This window comes from Lacerta agilis, chromosome 7 (assembly GCF_009819535.1).
Source record: "Lacerta agilis isolate rLacAgi1 chromosome 7, rLacAgi1.pri, whole genome shotgun sequence".
Taxonomy (NCBI): Eukaryota; Metazoa; Chordata; class Lepidosauria; order Squamata; family Lacertidae; genus Lacerta; species Lacerta agilis.
Window position 1 is genome coordinate 55,170,034 of NC_046318.1, and position 18,917 is coordinate 55,188,950.

Below are 18,917 nucleotides of genomic sequence, written 5' to 3' on the forward strand. Positions count from 1 at the left end.
TGGAGGGAGAGAGCGCGAGATAGAGAGCTCACTGAATTTGGATTGGGGAGTGGGACTGAATCATTTCCCCTGTGCCAGTTCACCAAACCTCCCCAGATGCTATTAGCCATGGAAGGAAAAAAACTAAACAAGATGGGTGCTCATACCTATTTTTTGTTCCCCTCTGCAGCGACTTGCAGCTACAGAGGGGGCGAGATTGAATTCAAAGAACAGCCCAGAATGGAATAACTTGCTGTGTTCCCAGCAATGCAATTTTGCTGCCTGGGGTGAACCCCCACTCCACCGAAGCTGGCCACACTGGCAGTTTTGTCTTTCTTTGGCACTAGGATAGGACAGTGTTCTCCATTGCATCTGAGGAAGGGGATGGCAGAGAAATTTGACTCAGTTCATATTTAACAGCAAACTTAATTAGTTCAGATTTTCTGGAACTATATTCAGATGGAAACAAGAGCCATCCTTCAAAATTTGCACTCCTCCAAATTTTCTTCAGTCAAGCAATGTGTGCAAAAAATGTATATACTAGAGTGAACTGTGCATAAAAAGGCACAGATAACATGGCAAATGTGTTGCATGTGGGGAAGTTGCTTTGCAGAAATGTGTACTTTAGGCAAAGCTCCATACAAACATCTCCCCTATTAGGATAGATTCATACCAAAATGCTGGTGGAATTTTCATTTCGTTCACAAATAAATAAATCTCAAACTGAAGTGGAAATGTGGAGAACTGATGTGAAGGCTTGGAAAAACTGCAAGGAACCCAAACTGACCCATCCCTACCTGAGGCCAGCAGGCTGGAGCATGGGGTGCTGGGTAGATTGCGTGGCATGTGCATAGCTGTCAACCTTCCCTTTTTTTGTGGGAAATTCCCCTATCAGTACTATACTATAGACCAGTGGTGGCAAACGTTTTAGAGACCGAGTGCCCAAACTGTAAACCAAAACCCACTTATTTATCACAAAGTTCCCAAACTTGTTGAGCTTTTTTTGGGGAGCTGCTGACCAAAGTTTTGGAGCTTTTTTGGGGGGATCGCACAAAAGTTGCTTTGCTTTGGGAGGGCGCCCCAAAGCTGCTGAGCTTTTTTTGGGGGGGGGAGAACAGAAATAAATGACAAATAATACCTTCGCTGGAATTAACATGCAGCGCCGACATCATCGTCTGCCAAAGCGCCAAAAAAACCCACACACAGCACAATAAGGGTTAAAAAAGAGCGCTGTTATGCCCAATCAGAAACAACTACTGACGCAGCAAATTGAAAAACTGATCAATCGCCGAACACAATCTCCAGCGACTAGCAAAAAAAAAAAAAGTTCAAAGTTTCAACAGCGGACGCAAGCCTGGGGAAAAAACAACAACAACAGCACGGATGGGCCGATAGTGCGCGTGCCAGCAGTGAGGGCTCTGCGTGCCAAATCGGGCACGTGTGTCATAGGTTCGCCACCACTACTATAGACTATAATACTGATAGGGGAATTTCCCTCAAACAAGGGAAGGTTGACAGCTATGGGCATGTGGCACTCCATCCGTCAACACCTTGCTGTTAGTTCCTCAGCACTGCACCTGACCCTTGCTACCTAGCCAAGCATATCAAACAAATGCTGCAGTGCAGTAGCGCCTTCATACAACACATGAGCAGAGAAAGCTGCTTGCTGGAATGTGTGGCCTTGCCTGGCTGCCTCTCTGCCTGCCTGCTGGCTTAGTCAGGGGCCCTTCCCCGTGGTGCTCTCTGTGACACATTGGAGAAGGTGCTTAAGGGAGGTAACTGTTGGCAGTGTCAGGGTGCAACTCATCTTGCAATGTAGGCCAATGTATCTGATCATCATTATTATTCATTTCATTTCTATACCAATTTATATTTTTAAAAGAGAGAAAAAAATCTCAAAGCGGTTTGCAACTTACATTAAAACATCCAAATCGAACAATCTAAAATACAACATTACTGGAAAAAAGTCAAGTATACATTCAAAGCTACACCATAAACAAGAAAATATTATCTTAAAGGTTTCGAAACGAAATGTCACAAAGTACAGAGTGCAGCGAAGTTAACCAAAACGTTTCAAAAGAAAATGTTGCTAAAAGAAGCCCAGTATAAGATGCACATTTAAAACAGCACAATTAGCAAGGGAACAAAATATTATCTTAAGCACAGGACGTATCTGTTGCTGCCGGTCCTGACAATTGTGGTTCATGGTGGGTGGTGGTTGTGGACACTCAGGCACAATGATCTGGGTCTGCACCAAAAGACAGCCAAGGTGGTGTCTGGCCTCTTCAGCAGCCTCAGTTTTTGTAGCTGGAGTCAGTCAGGGCCCTGCCCTCCCAAGCCAAGTGGGAAGAGGCCTGCAAGCAAGAAGCAGGTATTCCAGGAATCACAGACAAGATCTTACAGTCACAGTCCTCACTCCAACTTCTTCTTCTCCATGAGAAAGCAAACATATTTGGAGCTCTCTTTTGCTAAGATGCAAGAGCAAGCATGGCTCAATGCCATTCCACCTTAGCGAGATAGAACTACAATCTTTCCTATCAACATGCATTGTCTATAATAAACATTAGATTTCATATTTTACTAAATCCATAGTTTCAGTGTGATTGTATGCAGGGTGCTCCTCCAACCGGGATTCTGTATTCAGTTCAACTTCACTGAGGATTCATCTCCAAATGCTGATGATAACCACTCAGCAAGGGCTTGCAGGGCACAAACATTGTCTCCTCTGAGGAAGCAGCTCAGCAGGAAGGAAATGGCTGGGGCTCAGGAGAGGTGGGAGGGATTGCCTGAAGCTGCCACCTCATTCTTCCTAATAGTAGAACCAACCCTGTACACAGAGTGCATATAATCACTCACTTAGCAGGTCATCTATATTTCCCTTCAATTGATGATAAAATATCTTCCCACTCTCCTGCTTTCCTGGAATTCTGATTAGCCTGGTAGAATTTGCATCACAACTTGACAGGGCAATATGGATGACCAGTTTATGGATGACCAGCTTACCAAGTGGTTATAGGCATATGGTGGTGAGTTTGCATAACCCACCTTGTATATAGATGTAAATGACCATCTATATACAAACCTTTTCTTTCACTTCATTTTTTGCTTCACTCCTGTACCAAAAACCATTGAAATATGTATCTCTGTATTGTATTATTTCAATGAATTAGGTGATATTGTGGTAGAGATGTTTGCTTTCCTAATCTTTTGCAAATCAGGCAGTCATTTTCCATTCCTGACTTGGCCCCAAGCATGCGTATCTTAGCATTCTCATTCTTAACATGTCATTCTTTCATCTGGAGATATTGATGCACCTTTTGGGGGAGAGCTGTAGCCTTTGCTTCTTTCCTTGACTATCTTTATTCATGAGGCTGCTGTTTTATGGTTATTTTGTATGACCATGGGTCATGCAAATGTTTTTCTAAGCTGTCTGCTTTGGGAATATAGGTTGGGTTTAGTTTTCACTTCTGTTAATTTGGTGCATTCCCCACCCACCGACCCCGCCAATATTGTAAGAATATTGTAAGAATCTGTAATAGTTTGTATGACATTCAAGGTCATAAATATGCATTTGCTAATTCATTGCATGCTGCAAACATTTTATTTTACTCTTCTGAATTTTGAATAATAGCATTCCTTCATATTGGTTCACACAGTGTTGGATTTCTATTCAGAATATGTTGTATAACGCTATTTCTAATTTTATCTGTAGTTCAATGCTAGAAATGGCTGGTTTCCAACATTGTTTTCATGTAAAATATATTTCTAATCCTTTAAAAAGTTTATAATCCTCTGTATGCCTATAGCCTAGGGGTGGCAACTTGATGCCTTCCAGAAGTTCTGGACAATAAATCCTATCAGCCCCAGCCAGCATTGCCAGGGGTCAGGGGTCACGGGAGTATGATCACATCCACACCACACTTGTACCATTTTAACATTCATGGCTTCTCTCAAAGAATCATGGGAACTGTAGTTCATTAAGGGTGCTGTTAGGAGTTCCCTAACAGATCTACAATCCCCAGCACTCATAATAAACAACAGTGTTACAGTTATTTGTCCTACATTGGAAGCCTGATCAAAATGTAATTTTGCACCTTGAAAAACTGACTTCAGTAAGTCAAATTGTGAGCCTCATAAAGTAGGTCAAACAGTGGGCCTGGCCATATCTAACTTGACTCAAAAGAAAATCCTCAGTGGAACTGCAGAGATGAGCTCTTGCCTACTCTGCCTATGCAACTGCCCCAGGGTAAGAGTGCTCAGGAGGCAGAGAGGTAGAGGACACAACCCAGGTCTGCCTCTTCCAGCCCGTACACAGTTTAAAGGTGTTTCTGAATGCTGTGATGCAACTGGCGCAGTGACTTCACCTCATTTTTGTATTATTATGCATGGCTTGCCAGTGGGAAGAGTTGCACTGGCCATATGTTAAAACTCAGTATTAAAAACAGTTAAAACAGTGTAGAGTTAAAGGAATAGGCCCTGAAAACACACATCTCAGGCAGTGTCAAAACTACATTTTGGGGGCCCTGAAGCTTGAAGAGTCATGGGGGGGGGGCCCTTCACAACCAGCAATGAGGTCTAGGTAAGCATTGTTATCTTCTTCAATGGGGGTCGTTCCATGACAGGTCACCACTTTTTAAAAAATTAACTACTACATCTCAGATTTTGATTAAAATTGCTGTACAGTCATACCTCGGGTTACAGATGCGTGTTTTCGGGTTGCGCACTGCACCGAACCCGGAAGTACCGGAACGGATTACTACCGGGTTTTGGCACTTGCACATGCTCAGAAGCACTAAATCGCGACCGGCGCGGTGCTGTGGGTTGCGAATGCTGTGGGTTGCGAAAGTGCCTCCCGCACGGATCATGTTTGCAACCCGAGCGTTTACTGTACTGGATTATCTCACATGTCAGTCACTGGTGTGAACCAAAAATCCTATGCCTTTTAGTTTTCGAGTTATGGGGAGAATGAAAATTAGGTAAATGTTATATACATGCCTGGGGCAATTTATTAAGCAAACTTTTTATGGCAATGTAGACTAGAGTTGCTTCAGGGCCCCACTGGGATTGGGGGCCCTGAAGCTTAAGCTTCATAGTGGAGCTGCCCCTGATGTCAGGAGTCAAAAAGCTGTATATTGAAGAAACCAGACACATCTTTGTGGGGAGGGAATTCCATGACTTAGGGGTTGCCACAGAGAATGCCTTCTCCCAGGACACTTCTCCTTCACTACCAAGACATCTGCTGGTCTTAACACTCAGGAGGCTCTGTAGGGAATAACACAATCTGACTATTTTAAAAGAAATATTGGCATGTTGAATGTTAATCTGTTTTATTATGTATGTGTATCATGTAATATTTGGAAATTAATATTTATAGTAACTTTAAAAAAAGTAGATTTTGAAAATGATTTTCAAATAATATGAAATTATTTTGTGTTTCCTTCTTCCCTCAGCCACGCTAGTGTGCTGGAGCCAGACAACACTGAGGCCTGCAGTTGTGCTGAGGGTTTCCAAACTGTGTGGTTAGCTTGAACTTTGGAAAAATAGTTGCTGTACATCTTCCTGAGCTGTGAAACTTCTGTGTCTAGGTCTCAGTAAATAAAACAGAATCACTTGGAGCTTTGGGAAGCTGCTAACACAACCCAATGAAATGGTCTTCTCTGTCAGCCAAATCCAAGAAGTGGCTCTGAGGTTAACTTTAGATATGCATCGGGGGGGGGGGGAGTGGTGGTGAGGGCTACAGAGTGTTATGCATGTTCCCAGCCTCCATGACAGCTGCTTCATGAGTGAGACAAAAGCAGAACAAAAACAAACCGTTCCAAATCACTTGCTTAAAGAAAGAAGAAAACATATGTACCAGCAAATAGTTAGGACATGGTAAAAGGGCTCACTCCTACACACTTTCCCTAGAAGTGTCAAATGTCACTGCATTTTGTGCTTTGGAATATCGGCTAGTAAAACTGTAGCTTATTCCACTATTAAGGTTAAGGCACTCGGTCCTTTCTTCATCCAAACAAATGTTACAATGGTCAGATAATATCCCATTAAAAAAATACTAGCACTCACTGCCCTCTAGTGTTATTATGATGGACTGTCAACACGGCAAATAACCATTTCCACTTTCACAAACTCACTTCACCAGACGCAGCTGTGCTAGTGCAACAGAGCTGTAGATACCTAGTGCATGAGGACATCCTTTTTGTAGCTACTTGGATACCTTGAACTGCAAAGGCTTTGCAAATGAACATTAGGGATGTTGTCCCCGTACTAGCAAGGCACCACACCATAGTGCCAGGAGAGCACATATATGATAAAGATCCTTCAGCTTCTTAGCCCAGTTCACTTAATGGAGGCGTTCACACTGGAGGAGCAGGAATTTAGAAATCCTCTGAATAGCAGCTGATGAGCATCACAAGTACAGGGGGTGCTCTTGCCCTCAGTTTCTGCTTGCTGGCTTCCCATAGGCATCTGGTTGGTTGCTGTGAGAACAGGATGCTGGACTAGTTGGGCCATTGGCCTGATCCAAAAGGGCTCGTCTTATGTTCTTACTTTAGATCTAGTAGAATTGGGCAAATGAAATATTTAGAGGTGAGAATGTCACATTGTCAAACTCTTCCTGTTCATGAAAAGGCAGCCTATCAGGAAGACCACTAAGGTAGAATCCTTCTCCTTGATTTATTAAGCATTGCATAGGCAGGCAGAATTTGACCTTTGGTCACTTCAAAAGAGCCACCCTCCATGTGAATTTCTGAAAGTCAAACAGAAATTTCCTTACACTTTTAAAGAGAGCAGAGCTGTGCTATTTAAGATATCCATCTATATCTATCTAACAATCATTTCCACATAGAGAAGAAATAATGCAATCTATAAAAGCTATAACAAATCACATATGTAATCACAAAAGGGAATGAATGAATGAATGAATGACAGTTGTTAGGCGTAGGCATAGACAGTTTTATTGAAATCTTTATGGAACAGGAAGAATGCTACACAATTTCAACAATGGTTAATAGCAACACAGACTGACATATTATTTTAGCCCATGCTTAATAGGTTACATCATGTAATTATGATACAGCAGAGCCAGTGGTTAAGATAAAACAAAGTGAGATTTAAGCAAGCTGCATTAGGTTGTTAATCAAGCGAATACACGCCCCAATTTAATTCCGTATTCCTTTGTACTTCAGTGTTCTGTTTCTATGTTATTGTGTCGCACAGGTAAATATGCATTTAGTCATTTTAACTAGGGTTGCAATTCCCCCCTCCAAAAAACCGAAAAAACAAATGAATGAGCCCCATTAGTTTCTGAGTATCCATGAGAAATGACTGAAAAATAGAAACAGATGGGACAAACAAATGAAAATCCTTTTGATTAGTTTCTCCCATTCATTAATATTACTGTGCTTTCAATCATTTCTCACAAGACACAGTTCTGAAACATCCCATTGTTTAGCAAACTGAAACATTGAGAGAACTGTGTGCAGGGAAGGGAGAAGGTATTGTGCACTAAGTACATGAAAACTCTCCAATCTGAAGAATAAAGTCATCTATGCTGAAGACAACAACCCTTTTTAATTGCTTATGAAAGGGGGGGCATTTATCCCATCTGTCCGAATCATGGCAGGGCTGATGTACTTACTACACCTGAATATTTCATAGCATTTGGAATGGAAAACACTAAAGTTACAGGCTTTGGGAAACAAGCTAGGAATCCACCGTGATTAACTTAACAAAGAAAAATGAATGAGGCTATAATGAATAGAAAATGAAATGACTGGGGCTGCCAGAAATGACAGAGAACAAAATGTGCCTTCCTAAAGTAGCATTTACTATTTCAGAAGTTCATACTTGGTCACACAAAGTTAATCATTTACCAAATAAATAAATGTACACAGCACAAATCAGTTAAAGCCTAGCACTGTGTGCCACGATCTTATATATGTTTACGTGAAAGTAAGATTCTCCCATTATCCCATTTCAGTGGGGCTTATTTATGCATAAGTGTTCACTCTATGACAATGCATATGGCTAGAGGTGACTGGGAACTAGGGATGAGGGAGCTAACCCATCTCACATGGCATCAGTCAGCAAGGCCAATGAGTCAAGATGTTGGGAACTGAAGTGTTCACAGGATTCCACCCTTAAAGTTCAATGGATTGAGAGCTAAACAGAGGGTTTGACTATCCCATGGACAGCAGTGAGAGCAAAAGGGAGCAACTGGATCATACACAAATTTAAATAAATAAATCCAAGTATGCATAGGAATAGGCATTAGATCTGGATGAATTCTGAGCTATGTACTGAGGAGGCTGCTTTGTACAGATTTGGGGCTTGTTTGAGCTGAAGCATGATCTCTCTAAACCACCCCAACTTCTGAAACTATATAAGGAAATTAAGAGGTTCTGATATTCTTAAAAAAAAAAAAAAACCACCTGCAGACGTTGTGTCTGCAAAAATTGAAGCATTCCATCTCCTGCTTGGAATAAACAGATGATGCCAGCATAGGAAGGCAGGTTGGAGATCTATTTTGTGACTGGCCAGATAAGCTTCTAATCAGAAGGGATAAATTTACTGGAGCTGTTCAATCACAGTGCTTTGAGGAAGGGATACTGAAGGAATGTACTGCCTTGTTCTGTGCTCTGTTACGTATGTAACACTCTGTCTTGCTTAAACTAGCTCTGGAGACATTTGCGACATTTCATTTCACTTTTAGTTTCTAAGCTGCCTTTCTATATTACTATACACAGTTTACAATATCTTGCAAGACCTTCCCAGATCATACACAAGAACTTCCCAGAGCCAGTAAATAAGTCTGAGAGCCTAAAAGCTCTCCACTGCAGGAAAACATAGTGTGGAAAGATTTTTGAAGCTCTCCGCCTTGCATGCATTATATTTGTGCAATTACGGCTGGCCACCAAATATGTAAAGCTGCAATTGCACAAGTTAAATGCACACAAGTTGCAAGTCAACTGTACTTCCTATTCATATACTGTATTTCTTACACATATACATTGAGATGCTCCAGTGATTTAACTGGGACTTGTGCTGACTGACTATTCTATGAACTAGCTATTTGCTACATTAAATCATTGCTTATCCTCTGTTTGCATTCACGCTACATGTGATAAGATAGAGTTAAGAGGTATTTAACACACTCTCTAGCCAAGAATATCTCTCTTTACATTATGCAAACTCCATTAGTATTATTATAACCATGCAACTGGAGAAGAAGAGGCCCTGTCGTAAGCAACAGCTGAGGCAGAAATATATAGACATGAAATATAACAACGTTCAAACAGAGTTTTCGCTACAGCCAGAAGTAGCTAGTGAAGTGGTTTTCTGGCAGGAACCAGCAGCAGAATAAGTAGGAAAGGACAGCCAGTTTTCAAACATAGCCATCAGAAGGCAGCCAGGAGGGAAGGAGTATTTTAGACAAGGTACAAGCAAGTATGCTTGAATAGTGCTAAGCTCACTCTTAGCAATAGCCATCACAGAGAAACTGTGAAGTAGGGATAGCATCCTGCAAACAAGTAGTTGCTGACTAGTTAGGATGATTAAAACAGAGAAGACTACGGGGCCTGCTAGTCAGCAACTATACATTTGCATAGTGCTGCCCAGGGTACCCTCACTGCTACATCTGGATGGTTTGGGTAAAGGGCAAACTTTCATCTCCTCTCTTCCTTGCCTTACATATGGGGAATGATTCCTGCCTGAAAGCCACTTCCCTCAACTGCTGTTGGGGGGCAGCTCTAGCAGATATCGGCAGGTTTGGATTTCACTGCCTTTAATACTGTATCCCATTTACTGTTTTTATGCTCCAACTGCTTCTTCCTAAATTTGTGCTGGAATAGATCGTTTGTGTCTTCATCCTCAGCCTCAGATATGATTTCCATTTTTTGAACAACCAGTTTAAGGAGGTCATGCTGTTTCTCCATAAGTGCTGCAATATCTTTAAGCCTAAAACACAAAAAGACATTTGCTTATTTATTTAAATCAGAATCCAGAACTCTTCATAACTTTAAATACAAAAAAAAATTTCAACATACTTCATTCATCTCTTGAAAAGAAAAAATAATACTTGAAGTGCACTTCTTATACTACATTAAGCTATGCTATTTCTATATTTTAGGCTATTTTAATTTAATTCTGATCCAGAGAACTGCATCAATCCACAGTGAAAAAACAGAAAGGGAAATATCTGCAGGCAAAAGGATTAACATTTAGTAGTATGAACAATGTATTTCAATACTGATGATCTTTCTCAAGGGCATTTTGCTACTCCTTTCATAGGATACAGAGTATCTTTTTTCATTTGTTTTATGTCTTCATTTTTAACCAGGGCAGTGGTTGTTTTAACTCTGTGCTTCCAAAGCTGTATTAAAGCATGCACTATGGAAGGCATGGGAAATTCCTCGTTATTCGCCCCTCTCCTTAGCCATTTTTAGATGTCCTGTAGGCCAAAAAGTGGAAATGGTGGTGGTGGGCAGTAACAGAACAGCCATAACAACAACAACAACAACTACTACTACTACTACTACTACTACTACTACTTTTAATGTGGCCTGCCAATCTTTGCTTTTTCTTTGGGACATGATTCTGAGAAAGATGTTTAAAAAACTCTGCAGTAGCTTGCTTATCTTCATCCTGGTAAATAACGCTTACAATGAGATGTAGATTCTGAACAAGTAATTCTATAATGGCTGCTAGTAGACCATAACACCATAACACTGGCATTAACTAAAACCTGACTACATTTTTTTCTTTGTACAAACATTTAGAAAGCAGAAGAAACACCCAATAAAAAATACCTGTACTTCTGTTTCAATACTTCTAGTTCCAAAGTTGTGTCAGCATTCTGTGTATTTGCTTCTATATCATTACAGCCAAAGCAATATTGAAACACACTCTGCAAAAACAAAAAACAAAAAATCATAAAATTTGTTCACATTATGAGACCAAAAAGATTTGCAGTTTCGGAGTGAGAAAATATGAATTTTGGGGGCATCACCAAGAATTAGGAGTTTCCCCAGAGAGACTGAGTTCAGTTTTCTGTATTAATTTGAGTAGGGAGAGACATATTAAATTAAGTCATCAACTTCCCCGCTCCCTCCTCTCATGTGTGTATGTTTGGGTGAACACATAGAACTCAAAATACAATTTAGAAGGAATTATTCATTCATCTTACCATAAATCCACAATATCTTGGCCTATTAGGATACACAGTGATTGAATCCTGGTCAACTCTGCTGAGAAACCAGTATGGCAGTTTCTTCTCCAAATTTGTGTGAAGACTGACCTAAACAAAATGAGCATATTTAACATGAATTAGCTCAGAATTTCTCAATTCTAAGCTACTTCAGTGACAGCCCGAGGGAAAGTTTCATCCATTGCAATGAATATAATAGCCAGAATGTCTATCACTAACCTGCATTGCTATTCTTTTCAGTGCTGCAAATTTCTGTACCTCTGCAATGTCACCAACAGCCAAGCCAATCTATAAAACACAAAGCAGAGTTACCGGTAACAAGGCCATTTTTATTCCCATCCTTTCCCCGTGTTACCATTCTGTTCCGCATTAACATTATTTCTGATAGGAAATACATTATTCCCAAATATGTAAGGAATGATTCCGAAATATGTAAGGAATTAGGCTTGCAAAATTAAAAGTAGCCTTACAGCGTACCACTGCATGTAATTATGTTGCAGTGAAACAAAGCATTTGCTCGCATCCAGATTTAGGAAGCATTTTCGCATAATACCACAGCTTTATTATCTGGTGGCATTCGCAGTTTTATTTATTTATTTTATTTTGTAAAATTTCTACACCACATGATTGTAAAAACAGAAAAACTGCTCAAAGCAGTTTTCAAAAATGATAAAACAAAATCAGTAAGAAGAATTAACAACAATAATTTAAGTCTTTCAAAAAGTTAAACCGGGAGGGATGTTTTCAATGTATTTTCTCTCTCTTGGTTGTAATGTATACAGGGTTTTTTGTTTGTTTGTGCTTTGCTTGTGATTCTCTTTTAATTGCCTTTCGCAAAAATAAAGGAAATATACAACAAACAAACAAAGTAGCAATAAACTAAAAACAGATGAAAACTAGCATCAGCTTTCTACATATTTGTGTAGACTTCTCTAAAGAAAAGTGTTTCTAGCAGGTGCTGAAAAGATTACAGGGACAATTAACCTGACCTGGTACAAGTCGGCCTCCTCTGAGGCAGTAAACACAAGACTGTGGATTTGTCTGCCCACATCAAGCCAAAACGCAAAAATTGTCAATGCTGCTATATATGCAGTATACACTATACTATCTACTCCATCTGTAATATTTTCTGAAAGAAAATTTATCCCTGTCTCTCACATACAAGATAGATAGATAGATAGATAGATAGATAGATAGATGGGCAGATATGCAAGCAGTTTGGCTATAACACCAGCTTCCATATTTAACACATTTAATTCTTACCAATAAGTTCATAAGAAGGATTGGAATAAGGAGAGAGAAGATAACAAGCATTGCAAAACTCAGGAACGGATATGGCAGATGATCGGCAAGCATTGGTTCAAGGAAAGCTTCACGATAATTGATATCTCCTAGCATCATGGCAAATGTCTGCATTACAGAAAGATATGGAGTGCCATATGTTTCCTACAAAGAAATTTTAAAAATGAGAAAAGAGAAATAAAATATATATGGCATCATATGAAATAGCTTTAAGATCAAACTGTTTTTTTTCCAAAGAAAAGAAATCCATAAAGCAGCTAAACAACAATCACTTTTAACAGAAAAAAAATCATTTCCAGTGTTTGGAATACAAGTTCCTTCCAGCAGTACATCTCATTTATTATGATGTTTTATTGTGTTTTTAATATTTATTTGGGAGCTGCCCAGAGTGGCAACCCAGTCAGATGGGTTGTTGTTGTTCAAGTGCCTGAAATAATAAAGGCATCAACCTGCTGGCCATTAGTCCCAGAATTTATGACTGTCAAGTACAGTACAAAACACACAGAAGAGTTTTCATAATATTATGCATTATTTTTTGTAAATAAATGTAATTTCTGTTTCTAATAAACAAAGTATTACACAATGATGACATTTCTAACCTGTGAACCGAGAAGAACATGGAAGCTGAGCCCAAAGGCTAACATCAAGAAGAAGAAGACAATGATGATCCGGATCAATGTCCTCAAAATTTCCCAGAACATCACAACATATATTCCATAATTCTCAAATCTAGGAAGATATATATGGGGGAAAAGACATAATTAACAATCTTCTTATATATAAAAATCCCCAGCTAAATGTATAGCATCAACATATTATGCTGCTGTGAAAGAAGCTGAAAAACTGTCACTGATAATTGGCGCAATCTAGTAATTAAGATCTAGGCTTCCATATACGGTTTCCATAGTGGTTGAGTCACTTTCTCCTTCAGTAGCAATAGCATTTTTTAACCTAGGTGACTCTACCTCTTCATCAGGGTTAAGGGCCCCTGTGACCCTTCAGCTGATGTCAGACTTCAGTTCCCAACATCTTGACTCATTGGCCTTGCTGACTGATACTATGTGAGATGAGGTAGCTCCCTCATTTCTAGTTCCCAGTCAACTCTAGCCATATACATTGTCATAGAGTGAGCACTGTAGTTTACCTTTGCAGATATAGCAAGAAATTCATCCAAGACAAGAATATAGCAATTGCACCACACTCCCACTGCAAACGAACTGGAAGTTGAATAAATAAAGATGATACAAAAATGATGTTTGTAGTATAAATTGTCCAGTCGAGGAGATTTGAATAATCCAAGAGATACTTAAGTTTCTAGAGTATAAAAGACAAAAATAGGTGTTAACACTGTCAAAAATGAATTAAAACAGATGACACCTCATGTTCTCTCTGTGTTGTGAAGGAGGATTTTCTTTCTAAAAGGCAGAACTTTGTTTTAACTGCACATTTAAAAAAAACACTTCAAGAAATGTGAAAGGCCACGTGTGTGCATATATGTACATACCTGTTGGAAGAGCTGTATTATTTCTTTGCAGATTCCAAATAAACTCATGATAAAAACTAAACACATGCACACTTTTGTGAAGTATGAACCCTGAAATGGAAAAAAAAGAAAAGGTGTCTATTTTCTTTAATATTATTTTAGTTTCAAAGGGTGCTGTCCACCACCCCACACACAGAGTAGCTACTCTGTTTTCAAGTGTTTGCAGTCATTCCCAGCATTACTGCCATGGTGAAAGATACAGCCACTGTCCCAATGCAACAAATTAAAACAATACCTTATTCTCAAAGGGCCCTGCGTTAACAGTTCTGTTGGAAGACCCCTCTGGTTCTATGTGGATGATCAGGAGCGTTAGAGGCATTAATCCAAGACAATACACAGCTAGATTCATGAGATGTGCTCGAAACCCATAGGCCATCCTGTAAAGCAAAATTTAATTCGGTATTATAGATGGTGACCATTTCACACAGGAGTTCCTTTCCCTGCCCCCCCCCACCCGCACATTGGTGGAGCGTATATAAATGTGCCCTGCTCCGTTATACTCTGCCCTTGCCCCCTGTTCAGCTTCTACTAGATCCAAAAGGACTCACACATCAGCAATTGTGCATCATTATCAAAGGTCAATATTTCTATGCCACTGTGGGAAAGCATAAATAGGATTCCGCCCCCCCTCCCCCGCCCTGGTAAAACTCAACAGCAAGGATTAGACGTCTCTGCCAGCTTGAAAGCCGCATTCACTTTAGATTAATGGAATATGCATAAATACAATTCATGTAGATGATGTTTGTGGTAAGCTTGATATGCTGGTTATACAGCTCCTATAAATCCTATGTCCATGCACTGGAAATCTCAGTGGAGATTTCTCTCTGCCAATAAACCTTAATAAGAACAAAATTAGTGGAATCTTAGTAATACAAATACCTACCATTTCATGAGTAAATATTCTTTACAGACAGCATGGCTGAGCAGTTCAACACGATTATGACGGACCATGGCCTGGGGGGCGGGGAGAGATGCAGATTGTCCATTTATGCAATTAAATATTTTCAAGCTAATATTATAAATAAAAGCAATCTCCTAACTGCTTCATAGGTTTAGGGAAAACATATGTGTGTGTACACAAACACATCTTTATTACAGTGTGGTATCTTTATTTTAAAAATGTGAAAAATATTTAAGAGTTGAAAAATATTTAAAAGTTGAAAATTACCAATTTATACTCCAGGAAGAGAAAATACTGATGGAAGGCTCACATTCTCCCAAGAGTTAATTAAAACATCATTCAAATCATGTTTATGTTTATCCTGATGCAGACAGTCAGGATAAATATAAAACAGAATGTCTTAAATGATATGTTATTAATTAAAAAAATGTTGCTTCAAACAAACTGAGATAGAACCAAGAGTGGTTTTGTTCTAGAGGAAGGTGCTTCCACATGTGCTAAGTGGAACACCCAATTTTTGCTAATGTACCCATTGCAGTCCTCCATGTCCCCCCAAAAGCTACTCCTAAGGGTTGCGGGACCCTCTTGAATTGTCTGGGATATGGCACAGTAGGCTGGAAGGAGTCATAATTAGTGGGTGTTGGTTGGGTGACTGGCAACAACTCGGCCACTTAAGAAATTGGAAAAAAATAGTTTATAAATGTATTAAAATAAATATAATATAAACAAAACAAAATAAAGTAGTGGGTTTGAAATCACATTAGCATAGCTTACATTAAGAGTGATAAGTGGCTCATACACAATATCATCATCTTCTTTTAATTTCTTGGTAAACTTCAGTGGGCACTGAAGATATCTGAAGTTATATTCAACCTATACAAGTATGAAGCAAGATCATCTCAGCTTAGCTTTCAACAACAAAGAACAGTATATTCCTATATGCCTTTGAAGCAAACCATGAAAAGGTGCAAGCACTGTCTACTAAAATTTGAATATTCTCTAAAATATACACTCAAATTTGAGTTAATATGAGCCAATATGGTTATATCTTAGTTTAGCATATGAAAACAATACATTACTAGACACAAATAAACTCATGATAAAAACTAAACACATACACACTTTTGTGAAGTATGAATCCTGAAATAGAAAAAGAAATAAAAAAGAAACATTGTAAACGGTGAGACATCTATTTTTTAAATATTATTTTAGTTGCAAGGGGCGCTGTCCACCATCCCCACACAAAGTAGCTACTCTGTTTTCAAGAGTTTGCAGTTGCTCCCAGCATTACTGCCGTAGCGAAAGATGCACATCCACTGTGCAATGCAACAAATTAAATTATACCTTATTCTCAAAAGGCCCTGCTTTAACAGTTCTGTTGGAAGACCCCTCTGGCTCTATGAAGACGACCAGGAGCGTTAGAGAATACAAGCCAAGACAATACACAGCTAGATTCATAAAATGATATCCCGCATTACAATACAAAAAGCCAGGAATCATGACTTGTCTTTCAATGCATCAAATGCTTTAGCAACTCTAAAATGTCTTCATTGTTTTTAACTGTGCTTTTAACTTACACAGAAGTCTTTGGATGCCTTGTCATCTGATGATTCAGTGATGCAATTGTCTAAAACTAACTTAAAGAGACCAAGAGAAGAAGAAAAAGAAGCATTTCAGTGCTTTGTGACAACACTTGAACACATTTAATAATGAAAGTGTCATGCAACCATAAAGCAAATTTTCCAAGCTCGGATAAAAATAATTTTTGTCTTCAAAAGTGTAGGACAGCAATTCCAAATGACACAATGAGTCACTCAGGTGCTACAATATGGACAAGAACTGAAATAGCTCACAAAAAAATTAAAAGTGCAATTAATCTTTCCAGTTCAAAACCCCCAAATTCAAATGCACATCCAAGCTAAAGTTTCAGGCTCTATGAAAAAGAATAATGTAGTAAACTATTCCAAAACCTCCCTTTTCAGGCACAGCCCTTCGCACCCCAGAATAAGTCACAATTGGGAGGTTTGCCTTCTTATGCAGACTTTTCATTATTGATTGATAGGCATTTATTACATTCAGCTGAGAAATGTGCAATGTACTGTGGTTTTCATGTATTGTTGTGACTTTTTATTACCTTCTCATGCTGGTTTTATTCACTGACTGCTACCCACATTGCATACATTTTGAATTTAATTATTATTTCATTTAATCACTATAGACATTCTGATTCCCACTGATATGTTACAGATGGTCAAAGATTTAGTTTTACTTTACTCACACAAGGCTCTAAGACAAGGTATAAAACAGATTCTTTTACATGTGATCCAAACCTATTTTTTTAATCCCAAGTTAAATTGTTCAGTATACAATCTTACTTTCAAACATTCAGGAAGATATTCAACCATCTCTATTAGAGGACATTTATTTGTACTTGAATGGTGAGAAAATGCTACAACAGTCTCTTCCCATCTGAAAAAAAACAACAAGTTGAGTGGGCTTAGAATATTTTTGTCATAGAATATTGTAAATAAAATCAAATTAATTGAAAAAGTTATAGATAATTTGAAGGAAATTAGGAAAGCATTTGTTAAATATTTCACGGATGTATACAGGAAAGGAAAGGGGAAAAGTATAGAAATAGGTAAGTATTTGAAAGAGTGTAAACTACCAAAAATCAAAGAGCAGAAATAATAGATCTGAATGCATCAATAACATCTCAGGAAGTGGCAGAGGAAATTAAACAGGCAAAAACAGGAAAATCGCCAGGACCAGATGGACTATCAGCTAAATATTATCAAATATTACATAAACAATTATCAATACCATTACAGGAAGTACTGAATGAAATTTTAAGATCTGGTAAAGTCCCAGAGACATGGAAAGAGGCATATATAACATTAACTGTTAAAATGGTATGGTAGACACACAGTGTGAAAAATAATAGATCTCCATGCTAGATATTATATATTGTTGGGCATCAAGTGCTTCTTACCTTTTATGTAAGATGACAGTGTTTACGACATCTTTCCGCCCATTGTGTATGGCTTCGTGAAGAAAAGAAGCCTCACTTTTGTTCAAGAGTACTTTGGCACTGTCATCAAGAAGCAGTCTAACGGCTTTGGCATGGCCTTCTCTGGCAGCAAGATGGAGAGCTGTGTTCTTTTCCACAAGGAAAATAGAATGTCATTAGAATATGAACTAACTGAAACAGTCACTTATTTATTTCCCATTTACGACGCTCCCATCTCCCGGGGTGAGGGTTGCTTAACCTTTTCCCAACCCACCACATGTTTTGCCTAATTAGTAAATAATGTGCATATTCTGCAGGCTACTCCGCCAAGATTTGGGGAACTGGAATATGGCAGCCCTTCTGCAGACTTATATGCCAAGTAGTACAATGGGGCTGCTCCAATAATTATATTGCTGAGGATTGCGCAACACTTACCCCTTCTTCATCTACTTTATCTGTGCACTTCACATTAGTATTCAAAATTATCTGCATTGTGCGAGTATACCCTCCAAATGCAGCATGGTGCAAAGCTGTCCAGCCTTTATAATCACTTTCAAAAAACAGATTGAAATAAATCAGAACAAGGTACAGTATTTTATTATGTACTGTGCTTTACTATAATTCTCTGGCCACATTTTTTTTTGGTCTACATTCAGGCTGTAAGTTACATGGATTTGGAAAAAGCAGAATCTCAACTACACAGATATATAAGTAGTTTGTGTAAAAATACATGGCACTGTGATTTCCCACTGCAATATTAATATTTTGTGTAATGTATTTCAAGTTGAAGAATAGCTGGTACATTATGAACATGAATACAGCCCTGATCTATCAAGGTGGCACTGTGACAGACCTGGCCATTTATGTGAGGACAAAGGTGACAAATTCAGGTACTCTTTCACACCACCAAAAAGGTGACCAGAACTGACAGCACCGGCTTTATGGACTGGCAATTATAGAAATAGCATGCCAAGCTAGA

General features: G+C 38.9%; 1 protein-coding gene across 2 annotated transcripts in view; it reads right to left on the reverse strand.

Annotated features, from left to right (window-relative positions):
* Positions 1 to 5,708: 5,708 nt before the first annotated feature.
* Positions 5,709 to 18,917, reverse strand: part of TRPA1 (transient receptor potential cation channel subfamily A member 1) — a 28,341-nt gene continuing 15,132 nt past the window's right edge. Inside the window, exons 13-28 of one of the 2 annotated variants that reach the window (XM_033155410.1) lie at positions 18,374 to 18,488; positions 17,921 to 18,087; positions 17,304 to 17,397; positions 16,506 to 16,565; positions 15,703 to 15,801; positions 14,911 to 14,981; positions 14,263 to 14,404; positions 13,989 to 14,078; positions 13,629 to 13,798; positions 13,084 to 13,213; positions 12,446 to 12,628; positions 11,402 to 11,470; positions 11,162 to 11,272; positions 10,785 to 10,882; positions 9,782 to 9,933; positions 5,709 to 6,532 (exon numbers count right to left, since the gene is read on the reverse strand). In XM_033155410.1, the coding sequence (XP_033011301.1) occupies positions 6,522 to 6,532; positions 9,782 to 9,933; positions 10,785 to 10,882; positions 11,162 to 11,272; positions 11,402 to 11,470; positions 12,446 to 12,628; positions 13,084 to 13,213; positions 13,629 to 13,798; positions 13,989 to 14,078; positions 14,263 to 14,404; positions 14,911 to 14,981; positions 15,703 to 15,801; positions 16,506 to 16,565; positions 17,304 to 17,397; positions 17,921 to 18,087; positions 18,374 to 18,488 (1,762 nt within the window). In that variant the 3' untranslated portion in view covers positions 5,709 to 6,521. Of the gene's footprint in view, positions 6,533 to 8,726; positions 9,934 to 10,784; positions 10,883 to 11,161; positions 11,273 to 11,401; positions 11,471 to 12,445; positions 12,629 to 13,083; positions 13,214 to 13,628; positions 13,799 to 13,988; positions 14,079 to 14,262; positions 14,405 to 14,910; positions 14,982 to 15,702; positions 15,802 to 16,505; positions 16,566 to 17,303; positions 17,398 to 17,920; positions 18,088 to 18,373; positions 18,489 to 18,917 lie in introns of those variants that run through there. The other variant, XM_033155409.1, reaches the window with a different exon arrangement.